The sequence below is a fragment of the Prionailurus viverrinus genome, chromosome D1, assembly GCF_022837055.1.
Source record: "Prionailurus viverrinus isolate Anna chromosome D1, UM_Priviv_1.0, whole genome shotgun sequence".
Classification (NCBI taxonomy): domain Eukaryota; kingdom Metazoa; phylum Chordata; class Mammalia; order Carnivora; family Felidae; genus Prionailurus; species Prionailurus viverrinus.
The window spans coordinates 46,398,291-46,416,721 of record NC_062570.1 but is presented as its reverse complement, the minus strand read 5'-3'; the positions used below and the strand labels follow the sequence as shown (position 1 = coordinate 46,416,721).

General features: G+C 44.8%; 1 protein-coding gene across 4 annotated transcripts in view; it reads right to left on the bottom strand.

Annotated features, from left to right (window-relative positions):
• ME3 (malic enzyme 3) overlaps positions 1–18,431 on the bottom strand; it is a 184,715-nt gene that overhangs the window by 11,836 nt on the left and 154,448 nt on the right. For all 4 annotated transcript variants that reach the window (XM_047879261.1, XM_047879260.1, XM_047879262.1 and 1 more), the window contains one exon: positions 11,138–11,247. In XM_047879261.1, coding sequence (XP_047735217.1) covers positions 11,138–11,247 — 110 coding nt within the window. The remainder of the gene's footprint in view (positions 1–11,137; positions 11,248–18,431) is intronic.

Here is an 18,431-nt window from a genome sequence, read left to right as displayed (position 1 = left end):
GGAAACCCCACAGCCTTGGTTTTCCACTTCCACAGCAATAGATTGTTCCCGAAGCAGTGGATGAATCCAGTTTGCAGTCTGTCCATTAGTTGCAGAAGCAGCCTCATAGTGCACCCCTCAGAGACAACAACGCTAGCCGGCTGCCACCTGGTCTTCCCTTTGTTCCCTGAGGAGTAGGTCCTTAATGCTTTTCATTTTTAAATAATCAGTAGGTTGATTTTAAATACATAATAATACATAATACATTTTTAAATACATAATCAGCAATTCTTTGTATTTTCTCTCTTAGAGCAACTGGTGTAGACCCTTACTGACAGAGAGTTCACAACACAGTAATCACATGGGGAATGGGAATCCTCCATGATAGTCAAAGAAAAGAAAGTTACAGTGGGACTATCTGTGGAATGTTAAAGTTGCACAAATCAAAGAAACTGATGTTGTCCAAGGCTGGTGAGGGAGTAGTGAAAAGTAAAAAATTCCAGCATAAATTGTATTTTACAATGCTATGAGCTTTTTTTGGAAAACAATTTCCCAATATAGACCAAAGGCATAAAATGCTTGTGCCCTTTGCCCTCATACTTCTGGTAATCTATGTATGGAAAAATCCAAAACGCATGTCCTAGGATCTTTATGACAGTGTTATTTTTAATACAGAACGACTGGAAATAACTTAAACATCTAACAAAGGAGTAACTATTAAGTAAAGAGTGTGGACACTCAGAATATATTGCAGCCATTAAAAATTATTATGAAGATGATGTGGCAACACAGAAGAGGCTATTAAGTGAGTAACTAACATCAGATAATTGTTCTAAGTGCTTTAGATGTCTAACTGTAAAGAATTTATTTGTTTAATCCTAACTACTATCATCCTCATTTTATAGCCCAAGAAAATGAAATATAGAGTAGTTTTCTGACTTGCCCAAGATCATATAACAAAGTGAGGATTTGAACCCAGGGAACCAGGCTCTAGGCCTTGTGCTTTTTTTTTTTTTAAAGTTTATTTTATTCATTTTGAGAGAGAGAAAGAGCAGAGGAGGGGCAGAGAGAGAATCCTAAGTAGGCTCCACACTGTCAGCACATAAGCTTGACATGGGGCTCAAACTCATGAATGTGAGATCATGACCAAGCCAAAATCAAGAGTTGGATGCTTAACCTACTGAGACACCTAGGTGCCCCTAGGTCTTATGCTCTTAACCACTAAACTGCGTTTCACTGAGTTAGTTGGAAGGAAGAGAAACTTAAAAGGTTGTTCTGTGTAACGAAAAACACAGAATCTGGAAGGAACAATATAACTAAAGGTTGCAGGGTGGGAATATGAGTGAATTTCCTGTTTTCTCTTTCCAGTTTTCTAAGGGATTAGTACTTTGGTAGCTCTGGGGAAGGGCCTTATCCCAGAATGTGGGTTGGATTTGTGTCTGGCTTAGAGGCCATGTATTGGGCAAAGACAGGGGGCACAGCAAACAGTTGGAGCCTAACAAGTGCACGTTCATCGTTGTGGACCTCAGAAGGTAGGACCTGAGGTAGGAACAAGAAGGTGGGGTACAGGCTCCAGCCTGCACACAGGAATGGCCTGGGTCGGGGGGGACTGCTAAAGTGTAACAGGGTCCTACAGCCAGGGCTGAGGACCACTGGGGGCTTTCCTAACATCCTTTGGAGGGTCCCCAAGAGCTCATTGTGCATGTACTGAGGGCTTACCAGGTGACAGGCACCATGCTAGGCACTACAAAAGATGAATCAAACACGGTCCCTGCCCCCAGGGACTCCCTGTTCACCAAGGCTTGGGCACAAATAACTGTAACATAATCAGCAGTTAGAGGTCACTGTTTAGGGCTAATTGCATTCAGTTATTTATGAAGCATCAGTTATAGTTAAGTATACTGTCGGCATCAACCTACCTTTGCAGCTTCATGCCTCCCCACATACTCTGTGTCCCAGGCGCACTACTGATCATTCCCTGACAGGTCACGTCTTTTCACACTTCTATGTTTTGCCCATGCTGTTTACCAGCTTAGGATCTTCTGAGTTGTTATTTCTTCCTTAAGACTCAGCTCAAATGATCTCCTCTGCCAGATATCCTCTGCTTTTCCCAGCCAGGCATCCTGAACCTCTCCTTCTTTTCCCAGATCTACTTTTTATCTAACCTGAATAAAGCTGGGCTATGTCATGGCCAGGCTCAGCACTGTACTGCATCCAAAAGGAACACCAAACTGATAGCCAAGAAAGCATCAAAAAGCAATTTAAGTAATTACTGAAATCATTTACATAGGTAGTGAGAATTGCATGGTATGGTGCTCCTCTAAATTCCTAAATACCTTGGTCTCTTATTTTCTTGAAGTCCACTTATTGTGTCAGCTAGTCCCCATTTCTCTTTCTGGAAACAACTCCACCCATCCTACTCTCTGGCCCCCAAGAGCTGTTTTCATTTTAGTTCTACTGAGTCAGAGTCTGTATTTCAAAAGGTCTTCAGATGACTTATATGGCCATTTAAGTCTGCGATGCACTGAACTAGACGACTTCTCTAGCTGAAGTACTAGTTTCCTTCCACTGGATAGAGAGGGAGTCTTCTGCTCATCTGATTCTATTTTGGGACATCTGCCTCCGGCAAGGAGATGTGCAAAACATGTGCCACCAGATGGCGCCAAAGATATTCCATCAGAGAAGACACTGCTTGATGGCTCTTTACCTTCTCCAATGCCAGGGATCTATTGTGGTTAGAACCTGCAAGCTGACTATCTGGGCTTACCTGCAGAAATCCAGTGCTGGATGGGGACTGGAGAGCATGACCTACCCCAAGCACACAGGTGAGGAAACTGGGGCCCCTTTCAGTCAATCAGTTGGAAGCAGAGCAGGGATACCTGCAGTGCTGCTTCCACCCCTTCGTGGCCCATGAAGCTCAGCCAGCCTCTCCTGAGTCTGGACTTGTAGGCAGCAGGTGGGGCATTATGAGCTCTCCTTGAGGGAGAACTGAAGGGTGGTGGAGGTAGAAAGAAGTGAATTAGGCAGTGGATGTCAATGGCTCTGGCAGGGGTGGAGAACACGAAACAATGGGAAATCTGATAGGAAAGAAGGGAACATTTCGATGAGAGGAGAGAAAGCCAACTGACATTTATTGATCCTTCTCACTGTGACCTTGACTCTGTGCTATGTATGTGCTTACCTGCATTTGCTCATTTAATCTTCACAAAATAACTACCAAACAAGTACTATGAGCTCCGTTTTCTCCTCATCTCAGAAGTGGAAAGTGGGGTTCAAAGGGAACAGCAACAGTCAGAAGAGAACTTCTGAATCCTCTTACCACCAAGTCTGTAAACCCTTTTCCTCCATATCCATTTGTTTTGTGTTTCCTCCCGTCACCACCAATGAACTGTCCCTGCTCCTAGCTAAAGCCACCACCAGGTGTGTGTCAGGTCCCATCATTTTTGCCTGCTCTCCTTTGTAATTTTCTCTCCTTTTTTCTGCATCAATTTCTCCTCTACCAGATCACTGCCATCAGCACACAAACATGTCATCAAGCTCCCATCTTTAAAAAGGCTTCCTCTTGACTCTCTATAGTCCTACCCTAGTTCTTATTTGGAAGAGCTGTGTATACTTATTGCCTCTGTTTCCTTTTTTCTCAGTCTCCCTGAAACCAGTCAAGTCAATCAACTGTCCCCACCTCTTGACAAGGTCACCGTGCCACCACCTTGTCACATTCGGTTGTCAGTCCTTACTCACTTCTTCTTTGACCTCTCAGCAGCATTGGATACTACTGCTTATTTTCCCTTGGGAAACTCCTTCTGCACTTGGCTCCTGGAGCCCCACACTCATCGGATACCTCGCTGGCTACTTCTTCATGCTCTCCTTTCTGGAACCTTCCTCTGAGGCAAGTTACCCTGTGAAATGGCAAGTTACCCTGATTATACACCAGAACTCAAGAGGAAGAACAGCAGTTCTTGAGCCCCATATTATAAAGTTGGCCAAATACAGTTATCTCCATCATTAACTTTCATTTGGGGCAGCTCTTGGGTAACGTGTTAGGGAATTAAAAGTGGAGAGGAAGGAAGCTGTTTAGCTTTCTGAAGGTAACCACCTGAAGAAACCCAGGGGTGCAGGGATGTTGTTGAACATGGCTTGTGCCCATAAATGCCACGGGCTACCTAAAGTGTGACTGGCTGTTTCCCATTCACAATGAAAGAAAAACAAGTTTTCCTCTTTAGAGGGAGCTTCCATAATTATACTTCCTGCAAACTGAGGATCAGAGGCTGTCCATTCAGGAAATGCACAAAAGGATGAGCTGAAAATGTAATTTCTATTCTGTTTTTAATAGTCACATTTGACGAAGTGATAGGGAACTTCCATAGTGAACAACAGATTACTGGAGAAAAGGGAAGGAATTAGCCATTTTGTAGGTGAGGTGAGACTGCTGTCCCAGACAGGGAGAAGGGCAGGGAGTTAGACTTGGTCAGGGTCTGCTCAAAGTGGCTTTGGAGGCCTAGGACCCTGGGGGACTGGGTTTTGTCCACTGCAAGGCCAGGCCTGCTTCCAGGATCTGCATAATTACCTTCCCAAAGCAGCTGGCTACCGTCACTCACTTGTTCATTAGTGTGTCTGGGGCCTGTTTCTGGGCCTTCACTGCACCTGGCCTTGCAGATATAAGGATAAATAGAACAGTCTGTCTGTAGGTAGTTAACAGCTTATATGTTCAGAAAAATTCAAGTTCCCTTAATGATACCAAGCAAAGGCCTTCTAAACAACTTCAGTCCTATTTCTGTGTCATGAGGAGAATTTTCTGAAACTGCTGGACCCTCTAGAAGGCAGTTCCTGGCCCATGCAGAAGATGGGTTAGACCTATTCAGACACACTCTGGAGGAACCAGAAAGAGTAATTACCAGCTTTTTGCTTCTCTGGGCTTTTACCTGATGCAGCAGACTAATGGGAGGTCACAGAGGAGCCAGGATCAGTGTAGAGACCCATGGGAATCTCAGGGCTAGAGACGGCCCTGTAAGTGAAGAGCAGGCACAGAACACAGGGCTTCATGAAAAGGAAGGCTGTGGAGAGAAAAGGTTGAAAAGGCCAGGGGAGGCCTCACTGTGAGGGAAAGAGAACAGAAAGGCCAGGAAGTACTGTTCCATGTGTGTGGCCATGGTGTAGGAAAGAGGGCAGCAGACCCCCAAGAGCCGGAAATAACTCCTGGTGTCTGGTAAACAGGACAGATCAGCTGGACAAAGTCTTCAGAGCTTGGCCACTCCTTCCCATCTGCCCCTTTGGTATCATGACAAACTTAGCTCTGGGGAACTTAGAAGTGTTCTGCAAAGTGGGTGACTCCTGAGCTCTGGAGAAAGGTGGGATCAGCCAGACACCAGTGGGACAGGCTTGGCCCTAGGTGTGGTACCTTGGAGGAGGTGAAGCCTGAGACTTTAAGGACACACAGAAGTCAGCCAAGAGCAGAAGAGAATTCTAGGCAAAGGGATCAGCACATTCAAAATCACAGAGTTGGCAGAAAATTCATAGAACCGTGAGGAGTTCAATGGGTTGGAAGAATAGGGTATATGTGGAAGGTGGATAAACGTCCTGCCTCCTTCTCAGGCTTGCCCAGATCTGTGCTCACACCCATCTCTTTCCTCACCTCCACCAAAGCGCCTCTATCCTGGGTATCAACATTCTTCCCTCCCTCTCATACTTATGTGCCAGAAGCATACTATGCACCAGAGGTATTTGTACTAGGTACCAGAACTAAGTACTGTTATGTGCCTGTCCCTGCCTATACATGACTCCTGTCCTTATAATGACCTGGTGCCATAAACTGGGGTAATTCTGGTGTAAAGTTGGTGTAAAGTCCAGCCAACTAGAATAGATGCTGGCCTTTTAAAACCATCTTGGTCATTCTGTACATACTGACGATTATCATTTCGGGCTGTTAATACTATGATGTACATTTTGCAGATAAAGAAGGCTGTGAGGATTTAAGTCAAGTGGCCAAAGCCAAAGGGAGAAAAATGGGGATTCAGACCTAGGCTTGTCTCAATACAAGGTCTGACTATTAAGCACTCAGACTCACAAATTAAAATTTGAAAGTGTGAGGGGGTGATGATGGCCTGACATGCCACAGGGCACACTGACAGGCCATCTGGCCCCAGGTATGTGGTAGGACTCGGGAGTAGTGCAGGTCCAGGGCAGGCCGGTGGGGTAGGAGGATGCTGTGGACTGGACAGGCCAGCTAGACTTTCACACCCGAGCCACACTGTGTGAGGAGCTAGCAGTGGGGGCCGGAGGTCCATGGTCACTAGGCCAGCAGCATCCTGGATCTGGCTTCTGTGGAAGAAGGCAGCTGGCCTGTCCTCCAGCATGATCATTCCTATGCTGTCCCCCCCCTTCCAGTTTCCTCCTCCCCTAAGAGCAGGGAGGCTTCTCTGGTCCCAGTTGAAACAAGTCACCTGAGCCTCTGTCTTTTCCAAAGTCTCCCGAAAAGACTGCCAGCAGTATGTCAGCACACGAGCAGCCCTGCTCACCGAGGACCAGCCTGGGGTGGCTGAGGCTCTCTGTGAGCCAGCTGGGGTGGGCACAGAGGAGACCGTCAGCAGTCCTGGGGAGCGCTTCACCCTTCCAGCACTGGGTTTCCAGAGGCCCCACCGTGTGGTCAGCCCTGTGGGGTGAGTCCAAGGTGTGTGGTACAGCCGGACTGGCTGGGAGACAGTTCAAATTATGTGCTGGAGCTCCTGCTCAGCTCCAGGCATGGCCCTGCCCTCTTGGAGCTGTCTGCTGTGATCCTCAAGCCCTCAGTCCCACCTTCCTTGTTCCACCAAGGATGTGATGCTGGGCCGGTATTTGGAGCCGGCAGCATGGCCCCAGTGTCATTTTCACGTGGCAGCCTGGTTCTAGCCCCTCCCATATGTGGGGTTTCAGGTAGATTCCGATGGGGAGTCCTGCTGGGGTGCATTGGGTCTGTTCCCAGCAACCACATATAACTTGTTTTTGGGGTCTGTTTGCCACGGTCATCCCTCCCTTCTGCCCTCCCTCCCTCTCAACCCTTTTCAATTCTGCATACGGTGTTCCTTTTTCTATTTTTGAGCATGGCTATATAGTTTTATGTTTCATTTCTCTTAACTTTGTATTTGGAGTTAAAGATTAAGCATGAGCTTCATCTTCCATGTTTCCCCCTGAGTCCTGGAATTGCTCACCAATGTCCTAATTGCCCACTTAGCACTGAGAACACACATCATAGGCTTCTGGTCCTGGACTCATCAGTAACCAGCTGATGGTGTGGTCAAGCCCCTTCCCCTCTCTGGATCTCCTCTTTGGTCTGTAAACCAGGGGAGGAGGGGATGGGAAAGATGGGAGCAGCAGGCTTCTGGAGACTAGTGATATCCCCACTTATGTGGGATCTGGAATTTAATCCTTAGCAAGAAGACTCGTTGCACCGCCTCACCCACACAGGGAAATAGGCAGCCTGATGTCATGGGAGTGGAGAACTGTGAGTCAGAAACAACTAGGTTCTAGTCCCACTTTGTGTCTGTCTGGCTATGTGACCTGGAGCAAAAATTAATGCTTGAACTCCAGTTTCCTTACCAGTGACAGGGGACAGCAATGTCTGTCCTCCCCGAGGGGGTGGGGGGCTGTTGCCAGGAAGTTACGAGGCAGTATGGATTAAAAAAATAGCTCACACCTAAAGTTCTCTGTGCATGCAAAATATTATTTGGCATAGCTTGGGCTCCCTGGGAAGCACATTCTGAGACATGTAGAGTGTTCAGGATGTTACCAAGAAGTGCCCTTGGGATTGGCACCTATGGAAGTGAGTGGGAAAGGGGTGGGGCAGGGGGAAAGCAGGAGGGAGCAGAGGAGAAGCTGGGCTGTGATGCAGTCCCCAAAGCCTCAGCCAACCCTGTGGGGGAGCTCTGGAGTTCAATGTCCCCTCAGACTTGTCCTGCATTGGGCCAAAGTGGTTGGGCTTTTATATTCCCTCATCACGGGGTGAGGACATCCCTGGCAGGGCAGGACCGTGGGCGAGGCAGCTCTGGAGCTGGGACTCTGCCCGAGGCAGCTGACAGCCCTGCCAGTAGTTGGGGCATCAAGTCTTTTCTCGAAGGAAGATCTGGGTGGTGTGCCTCCACCTCCACCTCTTTACTGTTATTACTTACATGCTCCTACCTAACAGTCAGCCTGTCCTATCAAAGACTTGATATTACAGGGCTCCTGACATTCTGGTACTATTCGCTAGCTCTCATCACACATTTCAGATGCATGGCTTTAGTTTTTAATTGCTGAGAAAAGAATGGGAAAGTCCTCTGCTGTCTGCTGTGGGACCCAGAAAACTATTTCATCCAGCTTTGCCTGGGAGCGAAATAGACTCTGCTGGGACTGGCTATGAACAGGAAATCAAAACCAATGAATTTAACAATGAATTGACTAAATTAAAAATGCTACATGTGTACACACGACGATGTAAATCCATCTGAGTGTAAGCACATGTGGGGGGCACTACTGTGTAAGTACATGTATGATGACCTGGACAAGAGAGAGGCTGCAGGGGCAGGTGTCCAAGGTAGACATGCCCACGGGAATTGGCGGGTATGCTTATGAGAATGTCAATTTGTGTGTGTAGACTTCATTCATTCATTCATTCATTCATTCATTCATTCTCCAAATACTTATGAAGCATCTAGAATGTGCCAGGCACTGTGCTGGGAACTGGGGAATGAGAATAGATGACATAGTTTCTGCCTCTGGAAGCTTATTGTCTCCTGGGGAGACAGACAACTCCACGCGGACATTTGGGGTACAGTGTGGTAAGAGAACTGACAGGGGAGCACAGGTGACTGTGGGAGCACCTGGTGGGCACCTGAATCAGACTGGGGGAGCAAAGGCTGCTGTGAGTCCTTCCCTGGGACAGGACACCCTTAAGCTGAGTCTTGAAAGGTATATATGAGTGACTAAGGGGCAGAACTTTCACACGCAGAGAGAACTGACAAGGAAAGGGGTTAGAGGAGTAAACGTAACAGTGGGTCAGAGGACAGAGAGATTAGTGGGGGTGGAGTAGGGCCCAAAGAGGCAGATCCTCGAGGCCTGATACTTGCAGTGGGGCAGCGTGAACTTGCTCATGAAGAGGGGGTTGACGGCCATAGTTTCATCTTAGAGGTGCTTTCTGGCAGCAGTGGGGGGTAGTGGAGGCAGGTGGATTGCAGGGTCCAGATGTATCCCCCTGTTTATGAGGATGTACACACATGACTGTGTGTGTGTGTGTACATCTGGAGTCTGCACCAGGTGTGCCACCCACATGGACTTGTTTTCCACTCCCACCTCCTGGTCTTGGCAGCCCAGTGGGCTCAGGGGGATGGCTGTCCTGCCTCTGACTCATGAGTGAGTGCCATGACGGGGGAGCCAGTCAGGGGCTAGCCGGCAGGTGTTTCCTTGAGGGCTGTGGCCACACCCCTGTCCACGGGGCTGACAGTGAGGTGACCAGCAGGAGGGCAGGGAGGGAATGCTTCCTGCCACCAACCATTGCTCTTGGACTGTGCTGCCCTGTCTGTGCAGAGTGCCCACTTCTCTGGGTAATACTGGGCTTTCCCAGGCCCATACATCTAGGGTGACAGACTGGTGACAGGCTGGGGGGTTGCCATATGTCAGCTCTCCCTTACTGGGTCTCCCCTCTCTGGCTACCCACTCTTCAAGGGCTGAACTCATATATTTTGATCTTAATTATCTAAAAATATGCTAAACTGTGCTATCCTGCCTCTTAAAAATGTATGCCCAATCCAAAAACATACCCCATTCATCACATTTCTTTAGCTCTTAATGTGGGCCACAGGAAAGGAAGAAACATTTGGTTCTGTAATAGTATGGTCTGGGAACAGTACGATGAGTGATTATGTACTTAGAATTTATGGTCCAGATTTCAACTCTATACTTACTTTCTCCATAAATTACTTACTCTCTGTGCCTCAGTTTCTTCATTCTTAAGACAGAGATAATAAGATCACATAGGATTAAATGTGTAGAGTGCTTAGAACAGTGTCTGATGTATAATACATGTTCAGCTCTAAACCTTAGCTATTATTATCTGGGTTTGAACCCTCTTAGGTTTAATCCTAACTCATTTGATGAAAAGTTGTGACCTCTTTGGGTCTCATCTGCAAAATGAAAGGTTGGCCAATCTTTTACTCCCAAGGAAGGACCAACACCTGTCCCCCACCAACTTGTTCTTGTCCTGACATGCATCTTTGGTTTTAAAACATTCTGCTTGCCAAACTCCCTCTATTAGATGCTAACTACATGTCATCAGTGTTTCTGTTGACTTTTACAAAACAATAGGAATAGCTCCCAGTGCTCTTACTGAGAATGCCTGGATCAGGAGAGATGATATATGAGGGACCCCCCCCCCCCAACCCTTCCCTTCCAGTTTCACATACTGGCATCTCCACAGCAAGAAGCAAGTGCCTTCAGATACTTCCGGTCCATAGAACAGAAGTTCTATGTAACCAAGTAACCAAGTTGATCCTGAACTAGAAAATGCTTCCTATTGGCTTTTGGAGCACCCTGGGGCCCTGGCATCAATGCCTTCCACAGTTATCATTCTGAGTAACACACATTCTAGCCAAGTTAAGAGAAGGGACTGTCCTGATTCTGACAGAGCTGCACCTAATATTTGGAAAATCCAAGAGCGAGCTATTGGGGCTGGGGAAGGACATTTTTAGGGTAATTGATGCTTAGGTCCGATGAATCCTCTGTGCTAGTGCTTTCCATATATTAGCTCTTTAAATTTTCATAATAATCTCCAAAGGCAGTTATTATCATCCACATTGACTAGATGATAAGACTATAGCTCAGAGATATGATTAGCCCAAGTTCAACCAGCTGGAAAATGACAGCACTGTTTAGTATTTCTTTCATGTATTAAATCGCATAATTCTTACTTTCCTTTGAAGCAGTAATGACGTCCATTTTATAGACGAGGAAACTGAGGCTTAGCAAAGTTAAGGGACTTTTTCAAAGTTACAGAACTAAATTTAGCCAAGTGGGAGTTGAATCCAACATTAATGGTCTTTCTTCCACAGCTGCTGGCAGCAAACTAGCTAGGAGGTGCCCCCACTTGGGCATCCAGGGGAAATCTGTGAGAAGGCATGAGTCCTTGGTGGCTTTGTCAGGTGGGGTGGAAACTTACCTTGGATGTCATCATTGAACATGCAATACTTGTTGCGGTATTTGTTGAGCAGGCGGAAGGCATTGGCATTGGCAAAGTCTTCAAACTGGATGAGGCAATTTATTCCAAACCTGTGGGAAGGGAAAGGAAAGAACTCAGGATTGTCTCCCCAAGGCCAGTCCCTGGCAGATCCCAACCTGCCCTGGGAGTGGGGAGGCACAGGACAGATGGTGGGGGGTGACATGGCTCATTCAGTGGGGTTTTTGCCACTTGGATGGCTCCTGGACTCCCTGGCTCTGCTTTCCCCATTAAGAATGAGGATGGGGAAGGGAGAGAGTAGGAACACGAGGCTTGGTGGGTCAGCTGAGCCCATATTTTTGTCTCTAATGTAGGCTGGTGGCTACCATGAGTTATGGATGGCAGACCCTGAGGGGTGATGGAAAGACTGAGATGGGGCCTGTGGCCATCTGAAATTCTAGCAGAAAGCTCACTACCCGCCCAAGTGCGTGAAGAAACCTCGACTTTCCAACTCCTGGGGGGCCTGGAGAGCCTCTGCAGCCTTCAAACATCTCTCTGGGTGAGTCTTGATACCTGGAGTTCCTCCACTAACCAATGTGCAGGTATAGAACATCAGTTAGTGAGCTTGTTCAAAATACAGACCACCAGGCCCATCCTCCAGATATTCTCACTTAGTGAGTTTGGGGCAGGGCTCATGAATGTATATATATATTTTCCCTCTGGCTTTCTTGTGGCATAATTGACAAAAATCACATATTTTAGATGTACATTGGGATACTGTGATATACATTATGAAATGATTACCACAACCAAGCTAATTAACACATGCATCACCTCACAGCAACACCATGTTGTGTGTGTGTGTGGTGTGGACATCTAAGAAAACTCTCTTAGCAAACTTCAAGTATACGACTCAGTAGGAACCATGAACTGTGGTCACCATGCTGAACAGGAATCTGCATCTTTATCAAGCACCCCAGATTGTTTGGATTCTCACAGTCTAGAGAACTCTGAGAAACAATGCCTGGGTGGGTGAAGACAATGCCCATTAAGCTGCGTGATGTGCCTTTTTAAAAACTATGCTACAACTGACTCCTAGATTTCACTCCTAGATTTCAAGGTCAGGGAAAGTTTGTCTTTCCTACAAAATGGCTGTATCTGTAACCCATTTTTCCTGTTGACATTGTGAGAAAGCTGAGAGTTCAGTTTTCTGCTCCTGGGCTGAAGGCAGCATCAGGCCAGCCTTTCTGCACACACCCTTCCCATTACTCCATTCTTGCTTTTGATCGTCATTTTGATAGTTTTGATCTATTGTGTCTTTTCTTGGAAACAAGCATGACACAAATTATTAAAAATTACCTAATGCAAAGACAAAAAAATTTCATCTCATGGGTCCATTTGTGTCGAATATTTAATTAAGTTCATGTTCATTGAGAAAAAGTGCCTTGATTGACCAGCCAGGAGTGTTGAAGCGTGAGATTGAGAGAAGGGGTCTGTCACTCCCAACCTGGTGTGAACTACAGGCTTAGGACCAGTGTGGGACCAGCTGTGGAAAGAAAGATTTATGACCCTGCTAGAAAATGTGGGTGGGGCGCATACCTGGTGGGCTTCCTGTGCTACCCGGGGCATCTTTCCAATGAGGCTGTTGTCTATGATGGGTGAGTAGTCCTGAAATAGCCCAGAAACTTCTATTTCAACTTCATAATTTTGTGCCTGGCTTACCCTATATGGTAGAAATCCAGCAGCAGGTAAATATTTGCTCCTGTCATGGTCCTTCCAGAACCTTAGCAAGTTAAAGCTGTTGGTGGGGGGACTTGGAGGTGGGTTCATGTCATAACGGCAGAAATGGAGAGGCTGTGACTTGCCATAGTCCAGTACTAAGAGTGCCGGGCATGGGTCAGCAGGCTTGTGGGCCTCACCTGGCTCTGAATGGTCTAACATCTATCCCTTCACTCCTTTATTCTGCCTCAGTTTTCCATCTGTCAATGGACACAGTAATATCTGCCTGGCCAACTTCAGTGGGCTGTTGTGAGGATGAAAAGCTGGGGTTATTCTGAAATTGTAAATTGCTAAGCACACATGTCATTTTGGCCACAATTCCTATTCATTCACAGAGCAAGTGCTGTTTGGGGTGGGGAAGGGGGCTCTCTGTATCTCCCAACCCACCATCCAGCCCCGTTCTCCTTTTACAGTGAATACAACTGAAAAATAAAACGTCCTATGCACAAATACAGTGCTATTCTTGCTGACCCAAAATTTACTGTGAATTTTTTTCCAGGGTGTGAATTTCAAGTATTTGGATTGGGAGGGGGACAGAATGTCTTTGGTTGCTGGTGACATTTTGCTATATATAATCCTCACAAGACTCCCAGTGTTGCTCCACGACTGGCCTGGAGCTAAAATGCTGAAAAGGTCAGATAACAAAGCAATGCGATGCACGTTCTTTTTCTTTCTCTCTCTCTTACACACACACACACACACACACACACACACACACACACACTTGACCTTTAAGCAATACCAATCTGAGATAAAAATAAGGCAGAATTATAAATACCTTTGTTCAATGCACTACTACTCTTTCATATTAAATTCAGTTTTTTATGAGTAAATTTTTTTTACTTTTTATTTTTTACTTATTTTTTAATTCCAGTGTAGTTAACATAGTGTTATATGAGTTGCAGGTGTACAATATAGTGATTCACCAATTCTATACATTACCCAGTGCTCATCATGAAACGTGTACTCTTAATCCCCTTCACCTGTTTTACCCATCCCCCCCACCTCCCTCTGATAACCATCAGTTTGTTCTCTATAGTTAAGTCTGTTTCTTGGTTTGTCTTTTTTTCTCCCCCCTTTGTTTGTTTGCTTCATTTCTTAAATTCCACAGGAGTGAAATCATTTGGTATTTGTCTTTCTCTAGCTGGCTTATTTCACTTAGCATTATATTCTCTAGATCCATCCATGTTGTTGCAAATGGCAAGATTTCTTTTTTATGGCTGAGTAATACTGTATTGTGTATATATACTACATTTTTACTCATTCATCTATCGATGGACACTTGGGCTGCTTCCATGGTTTGGGCTATTGTAAATAACACTGCAATAAATACAGGGGTGCATATATCCCTTTGAATTAGTGTTTTCTTGTATTCTTTGTGTAAATACACAGTAGTGTGATTATAAGATAATAGGGTAGTTCTATTTTTAGTTTTTTGAGGACCCTCCAAACTGTCTTCCACAGTGGCCGCACCAGTTTGCATTCCCACCAACAGCATACGAGGGTTCCTTTTTCTCCACATTCTTGTCAATACTTGTTGTTTCTTGAATTTTTGATCTTAACAATTCTGATAGATGTGACACGATACCTCAATGTTATTTTGGTTTGCATTTCCCTGATGATCAGTAATGTTGAGCATCTTTTCATTATCTGTTGGTCATATGTATGTCTTCTTTGGAGAAATGTCTGCTCATGCCTTTTGCCCATTTTTTTTACTTGGATTCTTTAGGTTTTTGGGTGTTGAGTTGTGTAAGTTCTTTACACACTTAGCATGCTAACCCTTTATCAGACATGTCATTTACAAGTATCTTCTCCTATTCTGTAGGTTGTCTTTTAGTTTTGTTGGTTATTTCTTTTGCTATGCAGAGACTTTTATTTTGATATAGTCCCAATAGTTCATTTTTTGCTTTTCTTTCCCTTGCCTCAGGACACATATCTAGAAAGAGGTTGTTTCGGCTGATGTCAAAGAAATTACTGCTTATATTCTCTTCTAGGATTTTTATGGTTTCAGGTCTCACATTTAGGTCCCTAATGCATTTTGAGTTTATTTGTGTGTAGGTATAAGAAAGTGGTCCAATTTCATTCTTTTGCATGTTGCCTTCCTGTTTTTCCAACACCATTTGCTAAAGAGACTGTCTTTTTCTCTTTGCTTATTCTTGCTTCCTTTATTGAAGATTAACTGAACATTTAACTATGGGTTTATTTCTGGTCTTTCTATTCTGTTCATCTATGCGCCTATGTTTTGCCAGTACCATACTGTTTTGATTACTACAGTTTTGTAATATAACTTAAAGTCTAGAATGGTGATACCTCCAGTTTTGTTTTTCTTTTTCAAGATGTCTTTGGCTATTTGGGATCTTTTGTGGTTCCATATAAATTTTAGGATTGTTTTTTCTAACTCTTTGAAAAATGAATATGCTGTTGGTATTTTGTTAGGGATTTTATTAAGTCTGTAGATGTTTTGGGTAGTGTAGCTATTTCAATAATATTTGTTCTTCCAGGGCATGAGCATAGAATGTCTTTCCATTTCTTTGTGTTGTCTTCAATTTCTTTCATCAATTTTATAGTTTTCAGAGTACAGGTCTTTCACCTCTTTGCATATCTATTACTTATTTTAATTCATGGTTACCACTAGGTTTGTACATAACATCTTCTATATATAGCAGTCTATTTTAAGTTGATGGTAGCTTAAGTTTGAGCCTATTCTTTACTCCTTTCCCCACCACATTTCTGATATATGGTATCATACTCTTTTATTTTGTGCGTCTCTTGACTGATTTTTACAGATATACTTATTTTTACTGCTTTTGTGCTTCCTTTTTTTTTTTTTTTTAACTCTTACTGTCTTTCCTTTCCATGCAAAGAGTCCCCTTTAACATTTTTTGAAGGGCTGGTTTAGTGGTCATGAACTCCTTTAGCTTTTGCTTGTCTTGGAAACTCTTTATCTCTCTTTCTATTCTGAATGATAGCCTTGCTGGATAGAATATTCTTGGCTGCAGATTTTTCCCTTTCCACACTTTCACTATATCATGCCACTCCCTTCTGGCTTGGAAAATTTCTGCTTAAAAACCTCCTGATAGCCTTATGGGGTTTCCTTTTTATGTAACTGTCTTTCCTCTTGCTGCTTTAAATTTTTCGTTGTTGTTGTTTTTATTGCTACTTTTTGCCATTTTAATTACTATGCGTCTTGGTGTAGACCTCCTTGGGTTGATTTTGCTGGGGGAATCTTTGTGCTTCCTGGATCTGGATATCGATTTCCTTACCCAGATAGGAAAGTTTTCAGTTATTATTTCCTCAAGTAAATTTTCTGCCCCCTTTTCTCTCTTTTTAAATTTTATTTATTTTTTAGTAATCTCTATACCCAATATGGGGCTTGAACTCTCAATCCTGAAGTCAAGAGTTGCATGCTCTTCCAACTGAGCCAGCCAGCCCCCTTCCTCCCATCTTCACTTTCTCTCTTTTCTTCTTCTGGAATCCCTATAATGTAAATGCTACCATGCTTAAAGGAGTTTCTGAGTTCCCTAAGTCTATTCTCATTTTGCATAATTTTTTTCTCTCATTTTCTCGTTTTGATTACTTTCCCTTACTCTGTCCTCCAGGTTACTAATATGTTCCTTTGCTTCCTGTAGCCTGCCATTTTATTCCTTCTGGTGTATTTTTAATTTCACCTATTGTGCTCTTCATCTCTGGTTCTTTTTTATGTTTTCTTTTTCTTTGTTAAGGGTTTCATGAGGTCCTCCACTCTTTTCTCAAGTCCAGTGAGTATCTTTATAATCATTGCTTTAAATTCTCTATCAGGCATCTTATCTATTTTGCTTGGGTGTCTTGCTGTGGTTTTGTCCTGTTCTTTTATTTGGGCCATATTCCTGTTTCCTGTGTATTAGAAAAAGTCAGCTACATCTTCTGCTCTGTGAAAGTAATAGCCTTATGAAGAAGAGGTCCTTTAGTGCCATGCAGTGCAGTGTCCTCTGTTCATCAGAACCTGGTGCTTCAGGGTTGTCTCCTGTGTGTGTTGTGTGTGCCCTGCTGTTGAGTCCTGGCTGCCTTTTTTCCATCAGTCCAGTCATCTGCAGAGGCTCTGACTATTGGAGGCAGAGTTTGGTCCCTGGCCCAGGTGGGGCATGCAGTTTTAATAAGGTGGGGCCACTTCTGGGACCAGGGCTTCAGGGTGTGGTGTGCAGTTTTAACAATGTGAGCCTTGGGCTTCCACAGAGCCTACAGCCATCACCCTAGGGACAGAGGCCCTGCAAAAGCCCAAGTCCAGAGAAATGGTGTTGGCAAGATTTGTGCAGGTATTCTGGGGGAGGGGGACTGCAGTGCCTGGACTGAGGCAAGGGTGACTGGGAAGGGTAGATCTGCCAAAGTGAGGGGGAGCAGGGCTTGGCATACACAAGTTAGGTAGTGAATGTTGCCACTGTGCTGGTTCCCATAGGTGGTTATATGTTTATGCAAGGGGGTGGGGAAGGGAGATGGAGCTGGTTAGCTCCTTTGTTCCTGGGAAGTCCCTCTGGGAGACCTGCCCCTCCAAGACCTGCTCTGAGATGTGTAAAAAAAAAATTCCCTCATGTTTACCCCAGGCGTTTTCAGACTGCTGCTTCTATGGGGGCTGTTTGTAGAGCTTTTTAAGTGCAGGGACTCAGCTTCCTATTGCCCTTTGGGCTCTTGGAGAGCTGAGCCTTCTGATTTTTAAAACTCCAAGCTTTAAGTCTTGCTATCTGTAAGAACTCATGAAATTTGGCCCCTCTTACTTTCAAAGCCAAATGTTTTGGGGATTTGTTGTCCCTGTGCTAGCTCCTTGGTGTGGTAGTCTATTTCTCTCCCTCTTCAAAGCTCCCTCTGTCCATGGGTGGCCTTGGTCCATTTAGATCCCCACTGGGTGTCCACCCTTCCTACTGTCTTCGATGTGACCTCTTCTCTACCTTTAGTTGCGGAGTTTGTTCTTCTAGTCTTCAGGTCCTTTTCTGGGTTATTTGCACTGACACGAGTGTTTTCTAGTTGTATCCACAGGATGAGGTGAGCTTAGAGTCCTCTTACTACACCATCTTGGCCCCCTCCTACATTCAGTTTTACATAAGGGAACATCCCCAGTGAGCAATTTGATGAAATAGAGTAAAATTTCATTAATTCAGGTCACTTTAATCCTAACTTGGAATTGCACAAAATGTGCAGTGTGCTATGTGAATTGTCCATCTGATAACCTAGACTTAGTTCCCACACCTCCTTGGATTTAAGGACCTCCAGAACTCCTGTCCACCTCAGATACCCATCCACATGGCTACTCCTTGGACCTTTCTTCACCAGGAACCACTCCTACTCCAGAATGTCATACTGTCTATATTGGTTTCTGACAGCCTGTCCTTTGCCTTCCTCATTCCTACTGCACCTTACACCTGTTCTTTGTCTCCATTGAGACTTTTGGGCCCTTAACCATTTTCTTCCAGTCTCTCAGTCCCTCATGTCTTTTCATAAAACCCAACCACTGGCTGGTGTGAACCAAAGGTGGCTACTTCAGTTGTTC